Consider the following 18,295-nt stretch of genomic DNA (forward strand, 5'->3'; position numbering starts at 1 on the left):
AATTCCCACCTCAGCCCCCGCCGCAGCGCTCAGTGTGCCAGATCGCGACGGCGGCCTCCCTGGTCTCTTACATAAGGAGCCCTCCGCAGCCCTTGCCCAGGGCTTCCCGGGCAGCTCGCTCTGCGCAGACTCCCCGGGGAGCCGCCGGCTAAAGGGCCAAGGTGAGCCCACGTTGGGGTTGGCGCTTCAATTCCCTTCTCCTCCCTGCACACAGCCTTTCCGTGGCTCGCAGAGACTCCCGGAGAGCTGCCGTTGTGTCCTCCTTTGTCTGTGGCTCCCCTGCACCTGAGCGAGGCTCCTGGAGGCTGCAGGGAGGGCGGCACCCCCGGAGTGCCAAGCCCAGAGAACCCCGGGGCCGAGAGGGACCTTGAACCAGGAAAGGAGAAAAGACTCCCAGGGAGCACCGAGAAGAGAACCCGGAAGGATTTTTAAGGCCCAGACTATAGGAGCTGGGAGTGACCCGGAAAAGGAGAATGTCAGGGCTGAGAGAGGGTGCAGAACAGGGAATGTCAGAGCCTGGAGAGGGCTTAGAACAGGGACTGTCAGAGCCTGGAGGGGGCTTAGAGCAGGGACTGTCAGAGCTGGGAGGGGGCTTAGAACAGGGACTGTCAGAGCCTGGAGGGGGCTTAGAGCAGGGACTGTCAGAGCTGGGAGGGGGCTTAGAACAGGGACTGTCAGAGCTGGGAGGGGGCTTAGAACAGGGACTGTCAGAGCCTGGAGAGGGCTTAGAACAGCGACTGTCAGAGCCTGGAGGGGGCTTAGAACAGGGACTGTCAGAGCCTGGAGGGGGCTTAGAACAGGAACTGTCAGAACCTGGAGGGGGCTTAGAACAGGAAATATCAGAGCTGAGAGAGGGTGCAGAACAGGAAATATCAGAGCTGAGAGAGGGACTAGAACAGGGACTGTCAGAGCCTGGAGAGGGCTTAGAACAGGGAATGTCAGAGCCTGGAGGGGGCTTAGAACAGGGACTGTCAGAGCCTGGAGAGGGACTAGAACAGGGACTGTCAGAGCCTGGAGGGGGCTTAGAACAGGAAATATCAGAGCTGAGAGAGGGACTAGAACAGGGACTGTTAGAGCCTGGAGAGGGCTTAGAACAGCGACTGTCAGAGCCTGGAGGGGGCTTAGAACAGGGACTGTCAGAGCCTGGAGAGGGACTAGAACAGGGACTGTCAGAGCCTGGAGGGGGCTTAGAACAGGAAATATCAGAGCTGAGAGAGGGTGCAGAACAGGAAATATCAGAGCTGAGAGAGGGACTAGAACAGGGACTGTTAGAGCCTGGAGAGGGCTTAGAACAGCGACTGTCAGAGCCTGGAGGGGGCTTAGAACAGGGACTGTCAGAGCCTGGAGGGGGCTTAGAACAGGGACTGTCAGAGCCTGGAGGGGGCTTAGAACAGGAAATATCAGAGCTGAGAGAGGGTGCAGAACAGGAACTGTCAGAGCCTGGAGAGGGACTAGAACAGGGACTGTCAGAGCCTGGAGAGGGACTAGAACAGGGAATGTCCAAGCCTGGAGGGGGCTTAGAACAGGGAATGTCAGAGCCTGGAGAGGGACTAGAACAGGGAATGTCAAGGCTGGGAGAAACCTTAGAACAGGGGCTGTTTTCAGAGCTGGAATCTTAGAACAGACTATAGTAAATATAGCTGGTCAGAACAAGCTGTCCTATAGTCCAGATCCCTTATTTTATGGAGGGGGCAACTGAGGTTCAGAGAGAGCAAGAGACCTCCTCAAGGTCACACAGGAGCAGATCCAGGACTAGAAACAAGGTTTCACGACTCCCAGGTCCAGTTTTCTTCCCACTAGATGCTTTGTCTCTGGCAGAGGGACCCCTTCCTCACAACCTAGGGTCCTTCTTTGTAGGCCCAAAGGCCAATGGGGCCCGAATTCTTCCAGGCCTCTCTTGGGCCTTTCTCTTTAGGGTACCAAACAGCTAAGACCCCTTCCAGCTTCCCGGATGCCCCAAGTGTCCCTGATTCTCCGTCTGCCTTCTGTATGGGAGCCGGGGGCCTCCCAGGCCTGGAGGATGAGTGGGGGAGATGCAGAGGGAGCAGGGATCGAGAGGCGATGATGCTAACCTGAAAATGCTTTGGATTTTTTTTAAAGGAGAGAATGGAGGACATCCCCTCCTTCCTTCCCTGCCTCCCTGCCTCCCTCCCCCAAGCATACCATGAAATTCAACTGGAAATGAAATTCGAGCCTGCCCTGGGGTGACAACCTGAGCTGGGCAGCCTCTGATGCCTCGATGGCGGCCCGGGCATCGATTTCCATACATCCAGGCCTTGCGAGCTAGGTCAGAGGACCCAGCTGGCTCTGGTTTCCCAGGGCCCCCGGGGAGGAGGGGGAGGGGGCCGATGTCCCAGTGTCCTGGGTGTGTTCTGGCTGAGCCCACCACTTCTCTATTCCTGCCTCTGGCCTGGAGCCACGCTGGAGAAGTGACAGCTATTTTCCATTTTTCAGGCCCTCCTTCTGGGTGGGGGAGCGATGGGGGGGAGGAGAGCCTGGCAAGCACAGCCCAAGCTGGAAAGTGGGGGAGCCTGGGCAGGCCTCCCCCACCCCCATCCCCTGCTAGAGTAAGGGGGGGCTGGAGAAAACAGCAGAGGAAAGCTGGGAGTGTTCGTGGTTCTCTGTATCTGGAGAAGATGTGACAGACGGAGGTGAGAGAGGGACAAAGGAGAGAGATCCAGGCAGAAAAGGGGGAGAGGCCAGGATTGGGGGGGGCTCCTGGGAGGGCTCAGAGGACAAATGTTCCCAGATCCAGAGATGCCAGTTTCCGCCTCAGTGAGCTCCAGGTCACGGGGAAACTCTCAGAGCCCCCGGCAATGGCAGATGGAGGGTTTAATTTGAACCAGATTTTTTGTGCATGTTCTATTGGGGCTTTACATGGAATTTGTTTATAGGATTAGAGGGGCTTCAGGCCCTGGACTCCTGACAAGGGAGGAGGTGGCACAATAATGAAGGAGGCTTCTGAACGGCCCATGGCCCGACCTCCTTGGCCCTGAATGGCTTCTAAATGCCCCTGATCCTTCCTGTTCTAAAATTATAGATTTGGAGGGGCAGCTGGATAGCTCAGTAGAGTAAGAGCCAGGCCTAGAGATGGGAGGTCCTGAGTTCAAATATGAGTTCAGACACAGGTGACCCTGGGCAAGTCACCTAACCCTATTTGCCTCAGTTTCCTCCCCTGTCAAATCAGCTGGAGAAAGAAATAGTGAATCAGTCCAGTATCTGTGCCAGGAAGATCCCAAAGAGCCAAACATGACCAAAATCTCCTTTTATGGTGAGGAAACCGAATCCCAGGAAGGAGAAATCTTTGCTGAGTTTGTGGAAGTGACTCATCGACTCATCCCTGACCCACACAGCCACCCCTGTGGTACAAACCCTCCTCGCCCCTCTCCTGGCCTAGAGGAGCTCTACTACAGTATGGTGGAGGGGATCTAGCAGTGGGCACTCCGGGTCTCCAGGCTCCAACCAATTCATCCAATTCGCCAAGGCGACTCCCTAAAGCTCAGGTCTGACCATCACACATCCCATCAGTCCCCTGAAACACAGAAAGAAAGAGAAAATCATCCTCCTCCACCCAGCTTTCCAGGCATCTTCCAGCCTTCGCTCCTTCCTGAACGCCTCCAATGTTCTTCCTCCTCTCCACTTCCCTGGACTCCTTCAAGACTCCGCTTCCCTCCCAGCTTCTGCAGAAGCCCTTTCCTCGGCTCCTTCCCCTCTTCCCCAAGTCATTCGTTTTGAGATTATTTTCTATTTGTGCCCTATTTATCTTGTCTTGACGACAAGCTTAGACTGCTCTGATGGGCCACAGCCAGACCCGCCATACCTTAGCCCCAACTTAGCCATGCCATTTGGGTCCTCTTCAAAGCAGGAAGGACAACGGCCACCATATAGAGCTCCTAGGAGGGCAATTACAGGTCTAGCGTGTCCCCCACTGGAATGAAAGCTTCCTGAGGGCGGGGGCCTATGTTTGCCTCTCTTAGTGTCTTCTTAAGAGTAAATATTTAATAAAACCTCCTCAATTGGGCTTGACTCATCCACCTCTTGACCTTGGGCAAGTCACAGTCTCCAGGCCTCAGTTTCCTCACCTGTAAAATTTTGGAATTTGGAATACGGGATGACTTCTGAGGTTCCCATCAGCTTGATTTTGAAACTCTCGGCCATATGAATGAAGGACAGAAGCACCTACTCCATGCTTGGTACCATGACAAGTGCTTTATAAATATTACTTTGTAATATGGAAATGGGTCTTGATCAAGAACCCATGTAAAACCCAGTGGAAGTGCTCATTGGCTACAGGAGGGGGCCGGGAGGAGGGAAGGGAAAGAATGTGAATCATGTAACCATGGAAAAATATTCTAAATTAATTAATTAAATAAAATGTTTCCAATTTAAAAAGTCGGTCTTGTTCAATGACACATGTAAAACAGGATGGAATTTCTCGTTGGCTACAGGAGGGGGGTGGGAGGAGGGAAGGGAAAGAGCATGAATCATGGAACCATGGGAAAATATTCTAAATCAATTAATTAAATAAATGATTTTAAAAATATATTATTCCTGGGTGGTTCAGTGGATGGAGAGTCAGGCCCATAAATAAGAGGTCCCGGGTTCTAATTTGGCCTCAGACACCTTCTAGCTGTGTGACCCTGGGCAAGTCACTTAATCCCCATTGTCTCCTCCTTACTGTTCTTCTGCCTTAGAACCAATACCCAGTACCAATTCTAAGATGGAAGGTGAGGGGTTTTAATATATATATATAATTTTGTTTGATCCTCACAACTCTAGGAGGTAAGTGCCATTATTAAGCCCATTTTACAGTTGAGGAAACTAAGGCAAACAGAGGTTAAGGTCCCACAGCTGGTAAATATCTAAGGCTATAGTTGAACCTCATTTTTCCTCATTCTAGGTTCCATGCTCTATCCATGGTGCTACTGATGTAAAGAGATGAGCCTTGAGTTGGGAGCCAAAAGTCCTGGGTTCCAGGCTGGACGAGCCACTTCCAAAAATTCAGCAAACATTTCTCCTCTCTGGGATTCTGTTTCCTCCTTGTAAAAGGAAGAGGTGGACCAGAGGAACCCCAAGGTCCCTTCCAGCTCTTCGTACTTTGAATTAGAGTCAATACATTAAGTGAGTGGCAGAGCCAAGACCAGGACCCAGGCGTCCTGACTCCGTGAGCTTTTTCCCATGGGACAGTCTCTGAGCAGTCTATCAATAATGAATAACTCGGTTCCAATACGCTCTTGGTGGATCAGGTTCATGGAATCAGAGTTTGAGAACTGAGAGGGAGCGTGGTGGCCATCTGTGTGGCATTTCCAACAAGAATTCTCCATGATAACAAGCCTGAGAGAGCTGGGTTTTCTCTACTTGAAGACCTCCAAGGACAGGAAATTCAGTCCTGCCTAATGTAGCTGGGTAGCTCCGTGGATTGAGAGCCAGACCTAGAGATGGGAGGTCCTGGGTTCAAATCTGGCCTCAGACACTTCCCAGATGTGTGACCCTGGGCAAGTCACTTGACCCCCATTGCCTAGCCCTTACCACTCTTCTGCCTTAGAACCAATCCATAGTGTTGATTCTAAGATGGAAGTTAAGGGTTTAAAAAAATAATAATGGTAGCTAACATTTATATAGCACCTACTATGTGCCAGGCACTCTAGTAAGTGCTTTACAAGTATTATCTCATTTGATCCTCACAATCCTCTGGAAGATAGTTTCCATTATTATCCCTATTTTGTTGTTGTTGAGCTATTGCAGTCTTATCCGACTCTTCATGACCTCATTTTGGGGTTTTCTTGGTAAAGATACTGGAGCACCTTGACATTTCTTTCTCCAGTTCATTTTACAGATGAGGAAACTGAGGTCAAGAGGATTAAATGACTTGTCCAGGGTCATACAGCTAAGATACTAGAATGATGGGCCATTTACATTTCCAGTTCATTTTACATATGAGGAAACTGAGACAAACAGGGTTCAAGACGATGTCCAGGGTCACAGAGCTAGAAACTAGAATGGTTGGCCATTTCCTTTTCCAGTTCATTTTACAGATGAGGAAACTGAGGCAAACAGGGTTAAATGACTTGCCCAGGGTCACACAGACAGTAAGAATCTGAGATCATATTGGAACTCATGTCTTCTCTAGTCCATATCCAGCACTTTATCCATTGTACTACCTTACTGCCCAGATCCCCATTTTATGGATGAAGAAAATGAGGCAGAGGTTAAGTGACTTGTTCAAGGTCACAGAACTTGTGTCTAAAGTCTGGTCTTCCTGACTCCAAGCCTTGTGCTCTCTCCACTCACTGTGTCACCTAGACAAAGTGGCCATTCAAGTACTTCAGCCAATCATTCAGCAAATACTGCAAGGTTCTGGGGATATGAAAAAAAAAAAAAGGATATATGTGTGTGCACATAGACACGGCACCTAGATGGCATAGTGGACTAAACAGAAGACTCATCTTCATGAATTCAGATCTGACCTCTGATACTTACTAGTTGTGTGACCCTGGGCAAGTCATTGAACCCTGTTTGCCTCAGTTTCCTCATCTGTAAGATGAGCTGGAAAAGAAAATGGCCAATCATTCTAATGTCTTAGCTGTGTGACCCTGGGCAAGTCATTGAACCCTGTTTGCCTCAGTTTCCTCATCTGTAAGATGAGCTGGAAAAGAAAATGGCCAATCATTCTAATGTCTTAGCTGTGTGACCCTGGGCAAGTCATTGAACCCTGTTTGCCTCAGTTTCCTCATCTGAAAATGAGCTGGAAAAGAAAATGGCCAATCATTCCAGTGTCTTAGCTGTGTGACCCTGGGCAAGTCATTGAACCCTGTTTGCCTCAGTTTCCTCATCTGTAAAATGAGCTGGAGAAGGAAATGGCCAACTGCTCTAGTATCTTTGCGATATATAGATGTATGTATTTGTATATACATATAAAACACTTCAAAAGCAGTAAGTCCAGAGTACATCTTGTAATCAATGGTTCCAAGGCAGAAGAGTGGTAAGGGATAGGCAATGGGGGTTAAGTGACTTGCCCAGGGTCACACAGCTAGGAAGTGTCTGAGGCCAGATTTGAACCCAGGACCCCATCTCTAGACCTGACTCTCTATCCATTGAGCTACTCAGCTGCCCCCAAGGGTTTGTTTTTTAAGGACTATTGTAAGAGGGAACTAGGGTCAGAGCTATCTTTTGCCTCTCTCTACATCCCCAACTAGGTGGTGCAGTGGATAGCGCAGTGGGCTTAGAATTGGGAAGACCTGAGTTCCAAAATGATCTCAGACATTTCCTAGCTGGGTGACCTTGGACAAGTCACTTCACCCTGTTTGCCTCAGTTTTCTCATCTGTAAAAGGAGCTAGACAAGGAAATGGCCAACCACTCCAGGATCTCTACCAAGAAAACCCCAAATGAGGTCAGGAAGAGTCAGCATTGGGGGGTGCCCATCCGGCATCCCCAGCGGCAGTGTGGCCAGCGCCCCCCGCCGTCACTAGCTTCTCCCCGGCCCGAGCTGTCCTTCCGCGCCCCTTCCCAGCTCAGGATCTCGCTCCCCAGCCTCCACCCCCCAGCCCCCAGCCTGATTCCCCCAGGCCTCCTGCTCCGCACGGCGGGGGCCCGGGTGATTGCAAACAGCCGCCTGGCCTCATTAGGAGACGTGTAATTAGCGGCTGGCTGAGCCGGGAGACTGAGCCCGTTAATTACCGCTGGGAGCTGGCTGCGCCGCCGCCGCCGCCGGCACGCCCTAGAGCACCCACACACACACCCCCGGACAGGGAGGCAGGAGGGATGCTCCGATCCCGGCGTCTGTCCCGGCGACGGTGTCGGGCTCCCAGGAAGGGGTCTTGGAGATGGGCTCATACTGCACGACCCTCCCTTCGTTGGCTAGACAGAGAATTCGAAGTCCGGAGATAGCAAGGGACTTGCCCAAGGTCACACAGCGCCCTGGTGGCACACCTGGGACTCGGACCCGGATCTCCGGATTTCGAGGAGACGAGGGGGCTGTTTGGGCGCAGGGGAGGACGATCTAGATCTGCCTAGAGCTCCCGGCAGGCAGGGGCGGGGGATGGAAGTCTGGCCAGCCGGAACCGGTCCCGGGCTCTCTCTCTAGGTCTATTAAGCGCTAGACGGGATCGTTCAAACCATCAAGGACAAGCCCATCATTTTTACAAATGTGGAAACTGAGTCCTGAAGGGCGATTTGCCCGCGGTCGGTCACACAGGTTGTGGCAGAGTCAGGATTCAGACTCGACTTCTACCTGTTCCCAATTCAGTAAACCGCCTCTTCCTCCTTTCCTCCCAGAGCCTCTCGCTCCCTGGCCCCGGCGGAAGGGGAGGGAGCAAAAACTTTGCGATTGGGGCTCGACAGGCACCCTCCTTCCCCTCCCGAAGCCAACACGTCCTTCTAGAGCATCTTCACCCGGGCGGGCGTCTTGAAACTTGTCGCCTGGTCCAGACGGTCCCTGAGGAGGAGCAAGTCCCCCGTCTGTGGGCTGCCGGAGCCCCCTGCTGGTGAGGAAAAGGGAGGAGGCATCGTCACTGGCACTGCCGAGAGGCTGAGCCATTCAACGGAACTTTCCGGGAGAGGATGGACAGCAGAAGAGGAATCCGGAGATCCCCGAGTCCAACCCCCTCCTCTCGGGGAATGAGGACACAGGAAAAGCCGCGTTTCCCAGCAAAATCAAGATCGGAACACAGGCAGGGCTTCTGAGACCAGAGGGCGAGGGAGAGGGAGAGGGAGAGGGAGAGGAGGAGGAGGAGAGCGGAGAGAGGAAGCCTTTCTGAGCCTTATTTTCCACTAATGATCTCTCAAGTCTCCTAAGCCTTCCAGTGCTTAATATAATGCTTGTGGATTTTTAAAATGATCATTGCTAGATCTCCTATGGAGCACCGAGTGTCCCTCGCTTGAATGTAAACTTCTTAGGAACAGACACGATTTCTGGCTAGTGCAGACATTTTCCTAGCTATGTTCGACTTGAGGTTAGCTTACATTTACAAACTTTTAATGTCGCTAAAACCCCCAATTAGATCATGAGGTCACTCCTGAGGAAGGAAGGAAGGAAGGAAGGAAGGAAGGAAGGAAGGAAGGAAGGAAGGAAGGAAGGAAGGAAAGAAGGAAGGAAGGAAGGAAGGAAGGAAGGAAGGAAGGAAGGAAGGAAGGAAGGAAGGAAGGAAGGAAGGAAGGAAGGAAGGAAGGAAGGAGGGAGGGAGGGAGGGAGGGAGGAAGGAAGGAAGGAAGGAAGGAAGGAAGGAAGGAAGGAAGGAAGGAAGGAAGGAAGGAAGGAAGGAAGGAAGGAAGGAAGGAAGGAGGGAAGGAAGGAGGGAAGGAAGGAGGGAAGGAAGGAAGGAAGGAAGGAAGGAAGGAAGGAAGGAGGGAGGGAAGGAAGGAAGGAGGGAGGGAAGGAGGGAGGGAAGGAAGGAAGGAAGGAAGGAGGGAAGGAAGGAGGGAAGGAAGGAGGGAAGGAGGGAAGGAAGAAAGGAAGGAAGGAAGGAAGGAAGGAAGGAAGGAAGGAAGGAAGGAAGGAAGGAAGGAAGAAAAAGAAAGGAAGGAAGAAAAAGAAAGAAAGAAAGAAAGAAAGAAAGAAAGAAAGAAAGAAAGAAAGAAAGAAAGAAAGAAAGAAAGAAAGAAAGAAAGAAAGAAAGAAAGAAAGAAAGAAAGAAAGAAAGAAAGAAAGAAAGAAAGAAAGAAAGAAAGGAAAGGAAGGAAGGAAGGAAGGAAGGAAATTATCAATTAAAAAAAACATTTAGAAAAGTTTACAATCCAATAAACAGGGAAGATATTGACAATTACCTGGGACCAGGGACCAGTCCCAAAACTTATTGATGTCTATAGCAGGCATCAAAGAGCTAGCAGAGTCAGTAAGGATTTGAATTCACTTCTAAAAATAATTCCAGGGGCAGCTGGGTGACTCAGTGGATTGAGTCAGGCTTAAAGAGGGGAGGTCCTGGGTTCAAATGTGACCTCAGATACTTCCTAGCTGAGTGACCCTGGGCAAGTCACTTAACCCCCATTTCCTAGCCTTTCCTGATCTTCTGTCTTAGAACCAACGCACATTTGTTAATATAAGATGGAAGGAGGGGGAGCAGCTGGGTGGCTCAGTGGATTGAGAGGCCTAGAGATGAGGGGTTCTGAGTTCAAATGTGACCTCAGACACTTCCTAGATGAGTAACCCTGGGCAAGTCACTTAAACCCCATTGTCTCGCCTTTACATAGAACCAATACCCAGTATTGCGTCTAAGATGAAAGGAAAGGGTTTAAAAAAAAATTACCCTGTCCATCACATGTAAAACCCAGTGGAATTGTGCATCAGCTATGGGAAGGGGTTTGAGGGAGGGGAGGGAAAGAACATGAATCTTGTAACCATGGGAAAATATTCTAAATTAACTAATTCAATAAAATTTTTAAAAAAAGCTTAATAAATAAATTACCCTGTCCATGAGGAATATAGAATGCTGTAGGAAGGATACAAAAGATTTGTAAACATACTATGTCCCAGGCACTGGGAATACAAAGAACAAAAATCACAATCCCTTCCTTCCCTCTAGGAGCTCAAACTAGACAGGCATTTAGTAAGCACCTACTGTTTGCATGTTTGTTTTTAATCTTTATCTCTTGTCTTAATATCAGTGTTTGTTTTTAATCTTTATCTCTTGTCTTAATATCAGTTCTAAAAGAGAAGAATGGCAATCCAAGTGAAATGACTTGCTCAGGGTCACACAGCTAGGACGTTTCTGAAGTTAGATTTGAATCCAGGTCCTCCTGATTCCAAGTCTGGTTCTTTCTCTACTGTGATACCTAGCTGCCCCTTAAGTACCTATTGTTGTTGGCCAGGCCCTGTGCTAAGCAAGCTCTGGGGATACACAGAAAGACAAAAACAGTTAGCCTTCCAGCATCCCTAAGTGTAAAATGGGAGACTTTAAATAGAACTAGTGACTCCCAGTATCATGTAATGGCTATCTACATCAGTTTACTCACCTTTAAAATAGGAAAAATAATAGCCTCTACCTCCCAGTGTTATTGTGAGGATCCAATGGGAGATAGTCTTTATAAATCGAAATGCAAACCCTAAAGATTACCTAAATGCCAGCTGTTATTATTATAAGTAGATAAACTATTTACAGAGTAAATAGAGTAGAATATTTACAGCTGAAACTAACCTTAAAAGGTTAAGGAAAATGTCTACAGAAGGCAAAAACTATGTCTGCCCTCAAGAAGCTTCCATTCAAATGGAGAAACATGGTTCATAGGACAAGAATTTAAATGATGCTTTAAGGTTTACAAAGGGTTTTGCAAACTATTCTCTCCAGACAATCCTGGGAGGTTTGTTGTTGTTTAGTAGCATCTAACTCTCTGGGACCCCATTTGGGGATTTTTTGGTGGAGATAGTAGTGTTTACCCTCTCCTTTGTGAAGGGGAATTTTTATTCCCTTTGTCTATTTTAAGTTAATCAATCAAGAACATAAAGTATCCCTACTTAACACTTAGTAAGTCACTAACAAAGAAAACTGTATATAAGTGGGAGCCTGAGAGAGATTCGACTTCTGGATTCTTGCTCTCTTCATTGCTTGGCGAGCTCTGGTGGGATTCTTGGTGGTCCTGGCCTCGCGTTCTGGGAGGTTTTTCAGTGTCTTTGGCTCTTCAGATTTTGGCTTCCTGATCTGGACTTTGGATTCTGGTGAAATTTGAATTCTGATTCGAGTTGAAGTCTGGAAGTTCTAAGATTAGGATTTAGGGTATTTTTAGCTAGCCGAGATTTTCTACCTCCTTTCTATATTTCCCACTTTTAATATCTCTGCCTTGCTATAAAGTGACTAATAGCCTACTGACTCATTTTAACTTTAATAAACAGCAACCACAATTCTTTTTTAATCATTATTATTTTTGTCAAACCGATATTTTTTCATTCTTTTTTTTTTAAACCCTCACCTTCCATGTTGGAGTCAATACTGTGTATTGGCTCCAAGGCAGAAGAGTGGTAAGGGATAGGCAATGGGGGTTAAGTGACTTACCCAGGGTCACACAGCTGAGAAGTGTCTGAGGCCACATTTGAACCTAGGACCTCCGGTCTCTAGACTTGACTCTCAACCCACTGAGCCACCCAGGGGCCCCCTTTAATTCTTAATATTAGTCAAACCAAATTTTTAACTATTACATTTAGTCACCCAAATTTTAATTATCACACCTTCTCCAGCTCATTTGACAGATGAGGAAACTGAGGCCAGCAGTGACTTGCCCAAGGTCGCTTTGGCTAGAAAGTGTCTGAGGTCAAATTTGAACCCAAATCTTCCTGATTCCAGTATTCTCCCCATCACCCAAAAGGTAGGACGCTACTATGATCTTCATTTCAGAGGCAAGGAACCTGACCAGGCAGGTTACATAATGTGCTCAGGGTCACGAAGCTAGTATGCGTCTGAGGCAGGATTTGAACTGATGAAACGAAATTTACAGTGTAGGTGGAAAGGGGAAACATTACTGTGGGGGAAACAGGAAAAAGAACCTCTCACAGAAGATGAGATCTGCTGAGTCTTGAAGGAAACCAGGTGCATGAATAAAGAGGCAAAGTATTGCGGAATAGAGGACTGCCACTCAAAGGCACCGGGTTCGAGAGGTCTCTGGCACCTCCCAAGCTCTAAGGAGTACCAGTCCCCAGAGTTCTAACAACCCAAGCCTGAAGCTGAAAGAAGCAACTGGGTACGCATGACGCATGCGCAGTTCACGGGTCTGGGGGGAGGGCAAACCCTGGAGGGAGGTGAGAACTCGCGCACGCGCATACCAAATGAACCGCAAGGTATTTTAAAGCCCCGCCCATCTTCCACCACTCCGAGATCTGAGTGGCTGCCGAGTCACGGCGGTTCCACTTTCATTGGTCTGAGAGCCGGTCCATCCGGCCGGGGACCCCGGATTTCCGATTCGGACAGCGGCGTTGCTGTGGAGATGGTGCGCTTCAAACACCGGTAAGGTAGCTTCCTTTCCCTGCCCGCGGGCTTCCGGGGCCCGGTTCGCTAACTCGCTACCCCCTGTCACACCTCCCTTAGGTACCTGCTGTGTGAGCTCGTGTCCGAGGACCCTCGCTGCCGCGCCTGCTTGGAAGAGAGGATCCTGTTCAACCTCGTGCGGGACGCCATCGCCCGGGCTCACGGGGCCTTCGGCGCTGCCGCTTGTGCCCTCGCCTTCACGGGTGAGTGAGGCCCGGAAAAGCGAGAGGAGCGGCTGCGTTTATTTAAGCCTAAGGTCTGTGCCTTGGGCATGGTACCTCAAGGGGACAGGCGGGTGTCACATGGGTTCGAGAGCCAGGCCTGGAGACGGGAGAACCAGGGTTCAAATACGGCCTCAACACTTCCTCGTTGTGTGACTCAGGACAAGTCCCTTAAACCCCGTTGCCTAACCTTTACTGCTCTTCTGTCTTGGAACCAATATTCTGTATTGTTTTCAAGATGGAAGGTAAGAGTTTTTTTAAAAGTGGACCTCAAACTTAGAACCCCCTGAATCCTGGGCCAGAACTCTCCTTTGTACCATGCTGCTCCTTCTCGTCCTAATAGCTTTACTCGCCTCTACCTAACCTCTGCCTGTTTCTCTAGAGAATACTTAGAATCCATCACCTTCTTGACATTTACTTCCTAATTGGAATCTTCATGGCTTACAACCAAAGCTGTGCCCTTGTGGTCTCCCTTTTAAAATTCCTACCTTGGGGTAGCAAGGTGGCCCAATGGATTGAGAGCCAGGCCTGGAGACAGGAGATCCTGGGTTCAAAGTTGTTCTCAAACACTTACTGGCTGGGTGACCCTGGGCAAGTCACTTAACCCCAACTGTCTAACCCTTAACCCTTCTTAGAGTTGTTAAACCCTCCTACTTCATTCCCCACAACCAATTAAAACCTTTCGTTTCTCCTCTCATCACCCCCAGGTGCCCACATACATTTAGAGCCAGTGACTAGCATCCTTCTTCACTGTCAGATAGACGTTCAGTACCTAAGCTCCCTCTCCTTGTCTCAGAACTACTCAAAAACCTCCACCTTCTCCTCTAAGTTAGAGATGACCATACCTCTCCAGTACTTCTTTTATCCCTTTTTTCTTAAATCCTAACCTTCCATCTTGAAATCTATACTATGTATCATTTCCAAGGCAGAGGAACAGTAAGGGCTAAGCAACAGGGTTAAGTGACTTGCCCAGAGTCACATAGCTAGGAAGTGTCTTCAGGCCAGATTTGAATCCAGGAACTCCTGCTTCTACATCTGGCTCTATCCACTGAGGTCCCCCCCCCCCCCCAGGTTCCCCATCTTCCCACATTCTTGATCTCATTCCCATCTTCTTCCTTACTGCCCTCCTTTCTCTCGGTCCTCAATCTTATTTTTTCTGTCATGTTCTGCTTCTATCCCATCTCTCTCCTCCTCTTCCACTGTCACTTGGAAAAAAATATCCCTTCAACATCTCAACTTTTCCCCATCTTTGGTTTAGATATATTGTGGGTCAGCATAATTGGGAATTGTGGGGGAATTTTGCAGAAGCCAGCAGATAACACAGAAAAAAGTTCAGAAACTCATGTTTACCTAACATTGGCCTGCATATAGCCTTTGACCAAATAACCCAAATTTTATAATAAGGTATTGTTAAGAAAAAGAAAACAAATATCTCTGGTATGAGGGGAAGGCAAAAAAAACCTTATATTTTCCAGATCAAGGGGGTGCAGTATCCCAGCCCCCAGGATGTAGAAGAGATACCTGTAGATTTTTTTCTGCCTGACTCCGTTAGGAACAGACTCCTTTCTGACTCCTCTGTTAGGAGTTAGGTACAGCAGGTGGAATTTGCCAAAGGGCAGATGGGCTTGATGGAGATCAAGGTGACCTAACTAGCCAGAAGGATAGTAAAGATTCATTCACCAAAAGTCATCCAGCCTTTGCTTAATGATAATCCTCAGGAATATTGTAGAGGGGATCCTTATTCAAGTATGGGTTGAGTTAGATGTCAGTTGAATTTCTAACACTGAAATTCTTTAAGTTGAAAAAGCTTCTTCCTATACATGACTCACTCCCACCTCCTTACCTTTCCCCTGGTCAGCCCCTTGAAACTAGGCTTCCTGCCCTCACCATTCATATTGCTCTTTCAGGTCAGCAGCACTAAATTCAATGGTTCTCTTTCAGTTCAACTAACATTAATAAGCAGGACATGGGGCTTGCCTGATCTTTGTATCTTGTAATAATTGACATCCCCCTCCTACTACATCAGCATAACTGCTCTCCTGGTTCTCCTCAGTCTTGCAGATCTCTTCTAGACACCCTAAGGGTCTCCCTGGGTCCTCTTTCCTTAACTAGCTCTTGGCAATTTCCTCTTCCATGACTTTCACTAATCCTAACTTCTCCTGGTCTGAGCCCACACCTCCAAATGAATGGCCCACTAGTACATCACATTTTTCCCCTGAAGCCTCCTGCTTTCATTCAGTCTGTGATCCTACTTACTGGTCACTTGCTTGAGTAGCCTGGGGATAACCATGACTCTTTCCCAGTAATTTACCCATCCTAACCCTCCAGCCTTTTACACTACGAATTTAAATCAAGGTTTGGCTATATCACTCCTTTGCTTATACGTTGTAAGTAGTTTCCTATTATCCATGCCTTGGATGAGGGAGAGAATGGTCTCGTAATCAAATGTACAAGTGACCCAAAGTACACGGGGTGGTCACAGGATCTAAAGGGATCAGCATAGGCTAGAGCACAGGGCTGAACCCAGGGGGGTGGAATTCAGCCAGGCCTAAGTGTCAGGTACAAAAACAAGCCACTTGGTAAACCCAAGATTGATGGTGAGGCAACAGTTATTGGGGGGTTTCAAGAAAAAAGAAAAGATCTGGCAGTTTTAGTGACTGCAAGTTAATAAAATCTCAGGCTGCATTAAGCTCCCAGGAGGAGAGGTCTTATATGGCTCTTGGGCTTATTATGGGGTACAGTGTTCAACTTTGTTTAAAGATATTAATAAGCCAGATAGATGGTAGCCAAGAGAAAAGCTAGACTCATAAAAACGAGATCTGGTAAGGAGCTGAGCTTAATAAGCCTGAAGAAGACTCAGAGGGACAAGATAAATGTCTTCTAGTGTATAGACTTGAGCTTTAATAAGTTTTATTGAGGATTCCTTCTGTGCATGGATTGGCCCTTTCAACTCTTTAACTCTTAATCTGATCCGTCCTTTTTTTACCTGCCATTCCTACACTGCAGGAAGCTTTCCCTGGTTCCTAAACCTCTCACTCCCCTGGCCCTTTGGTGGCACAGTGGAAAGCACCTGCTGACTCTGGTAGATCTCAGCACCTTTTTCTCCATGGTGATTGGGAGGAAAGGGCTCTATAAGCCCAAGTCCCACATACCCGTGCTGTTGCACTCAGTCAGCATTCAAGGATTGCCCATTGTTTGGGAGAGATCAGATCAGAAATAATTGAGTGAGGACCTCCCCATCCTTTCTGGCCTCTGCTTCCCACAGTAAGAAGCTGGACCACACCAAGGAAGCGGCAGCACAGCCAGCACAGCCATCCGCTGCCACTACAGCTTACAAATAGCCACACCCTTTATTTACAGCTTGGTCACCAAGAAAAAAACAACTCTGATTTTGAGGCTAACCTGGTGACACTACAAAAAGCCTGGCCGTTTCGTCTGTATGGGCAGGGCTCTGGGGCTGAGGTGAAGGCATCCTCAATAGTTAATCAGCAAAATCCCAGGCTGGCCACACTACCTGCCAGTCAAGCATGGGCAGGTGGGCAAGCCATCTTTCTGAGAGGATTCTGAGAATTCACTTGCTAATTCATAAAAACCTCTGGAAATGTTATGAGACAGCTTTTTTTCTCCTAGTGAAGTACCTGAATGCCTACACTGGGGTAGTACTACTTCGATGTCGGAAAGAGTTCTACCAGCTCCTGTGGTCAGCTCTGCCCTTTATTACTTATTTAGAGAACAAGGGACAGCGATATCCCTGCTTCTTCAACACACTGCATGTAGGAGGTGAGTGAGATGGTGGAAAAGCCACTCCTGGATATTTGGCCCTCTCCAGAGCTGGTGAGAGCCCTCCCTTGATCAGACGCAGTCACAGCAGCAGAATAAGAAGAAAGGTCCCCCCTATGATGAACTCAAAAATGCCTTCTTTAGACCTAGCAGCAGGGCCCTCCCACACAAGCACTCCAGCTTTGTTGTTGACCACCAGATTCTTTCCTTTGTCAGGGACAATCAGAACCTGTCAGAAGTTCTTGATTCAGTACAACAGGCGTCAGCTTCTGATCTTATTGCAAAAGTGCACCAATAAAGGTAAGTGACCTGATGCTAGTGATTAAAGGGCAGACTCTCCTACTGGGGCCCAGTGAGGAAGAAACAATATGAGCGGGCTCACACAGAGACCTCTTTCATGATTATTCTGCTTTTGATTTTCTGCAGAAGAACGGGAATCCATCAAAAAGTCGGTCATGAGCTGTTCATTAGAACAGCAGGAAGATGAGCTTTCAGGAAGTGAAAGTGAGGAGGATGCCACAGAAATGGAATGAGTGTCTGATGGGATGTCCTTCCCAAAAGCAATAAAGTTTCTATTCCCCACCTAAATCCCAGCTAACAGTGGATTCAACCCAGACACCTTGGGCACATAGGCACATAGCCTCCCTGTTCTTTCAGAAGATTCAGGAGTAAAATTCTGCTGGTCAAGAACCATGAGTTTATGAAACGAAAACTATTTTCAAACCAGATTTCCTGCTGTTTATACTTTATTCAATAATTTTTGTTGCTGTGAATAAATACCTTCTTGATCCCTTTTAAAGTGGTTCTCCAGTTTACTTAGAAGCTGTTGGCAGAACAATGCAGTCAGGACTCCCTCCTCCAATGCCACCACAGAAGTTATTCATCATAACGTATCTAGCTGATACTTCTTCCCTTGTTTTTAGGAAAATCTTAGTATTATTAAGTGAGATCAAAAAGACATTGCAGAGCAGCTAGGTAGCTCAATGGATTAAGAGCCAGGCCTGGAATCAAGAGGTCCTGGGTTCAAATGTGGCCTCAGCCACTTCCTGTATGACCCTGAGCAAGTCACTTAACTCCCATTGCCTAGTCCTCACCATTCTTCTGTCTTAAAATTGATACTAAGACAGAAGATAAGGGTTTAGAAAAGAAAATAAAAACATGTTTGATGCTATTAAATGTAATTTGTATTAAACTGTGTTGACTTCCTTGGTTGGTCTTGGAACTTGAAATAAATTACTCTCCTTAATGGTTGCACTTAGCTCCAAAGAGAAAAGGACTAGCCCCACTTTGTCCCATTCCACTTGGTTTTCTTCAAGAAAAAAAAAAGGGGGGGGGGTCAGTAAGGC

General features: G+C 48.1%; 1 protein-coding gene across 1 annotated transcript; it reads left to right on the forward strand.

Annotated features, from left to right (window-relative positions):
- The first annotated feature begins 12,693 nt into the window (after positions 1-12,693).
- On the forward strand, positions 12,694-18,141 carry POP5 (POP5 homolog, ribonuclease P/MRP subunit). The gene is made up of 5 exons (XM_001376705.3): positions 12,694-12,927; positions 13,009-13,151; positions 16,800-16,949; positions 17,166-17,249; positions 17,376-18,141. The coding sequence occupies exons 1-5, from the start codon at positions 12,908-12,910 to the stop codon at positions 17,480-17,482; spliced, it is 504 nt and encodes a 167-aa protein (XP_001376742.1). The 5' UTR covers positions 12,694-12,907; the 3' UTR covers positions 17,483-18,141.
- Positions 18,142-18,295: the final 154 nt, after the last annotated feature.

Source organism: Monodelphis domestica, chromosome 3, assembly GCF_027887165.1.
Source record: "Monodelphis domestica isolate mMonDom1 chromosome 3, mMonDom1.pri, whole genome shotgun sequence".
Classification (NCBI taxonomy): Eukaryota; Metazoa; Chordata; class Mammalia; order Didelphimorphia; family Didelphidae; genus Monodelphis; species Monodelphis domestica.

Coding starts and splice junctions, on each gene's coding strand:
- POP5 (XM_001376705.3), top strand. CDS start 12,908: ATGGTGCGCTTCAAACACCG. Junction 12,928..13,008: donor ATGGTGCGCTTCAAACACCG/GTAAGGTAGCTT, acceptor CACCTCCCTTAG/GTACCTGCTGTGTGAGCTCG. Junction 17,250..17,375: donor GCAAAAGTGCACCAATAAAG/GTAAGTGACCTG, acceptor GATTTTCTGCAG/AAGAACGGGAATCCATCAAA.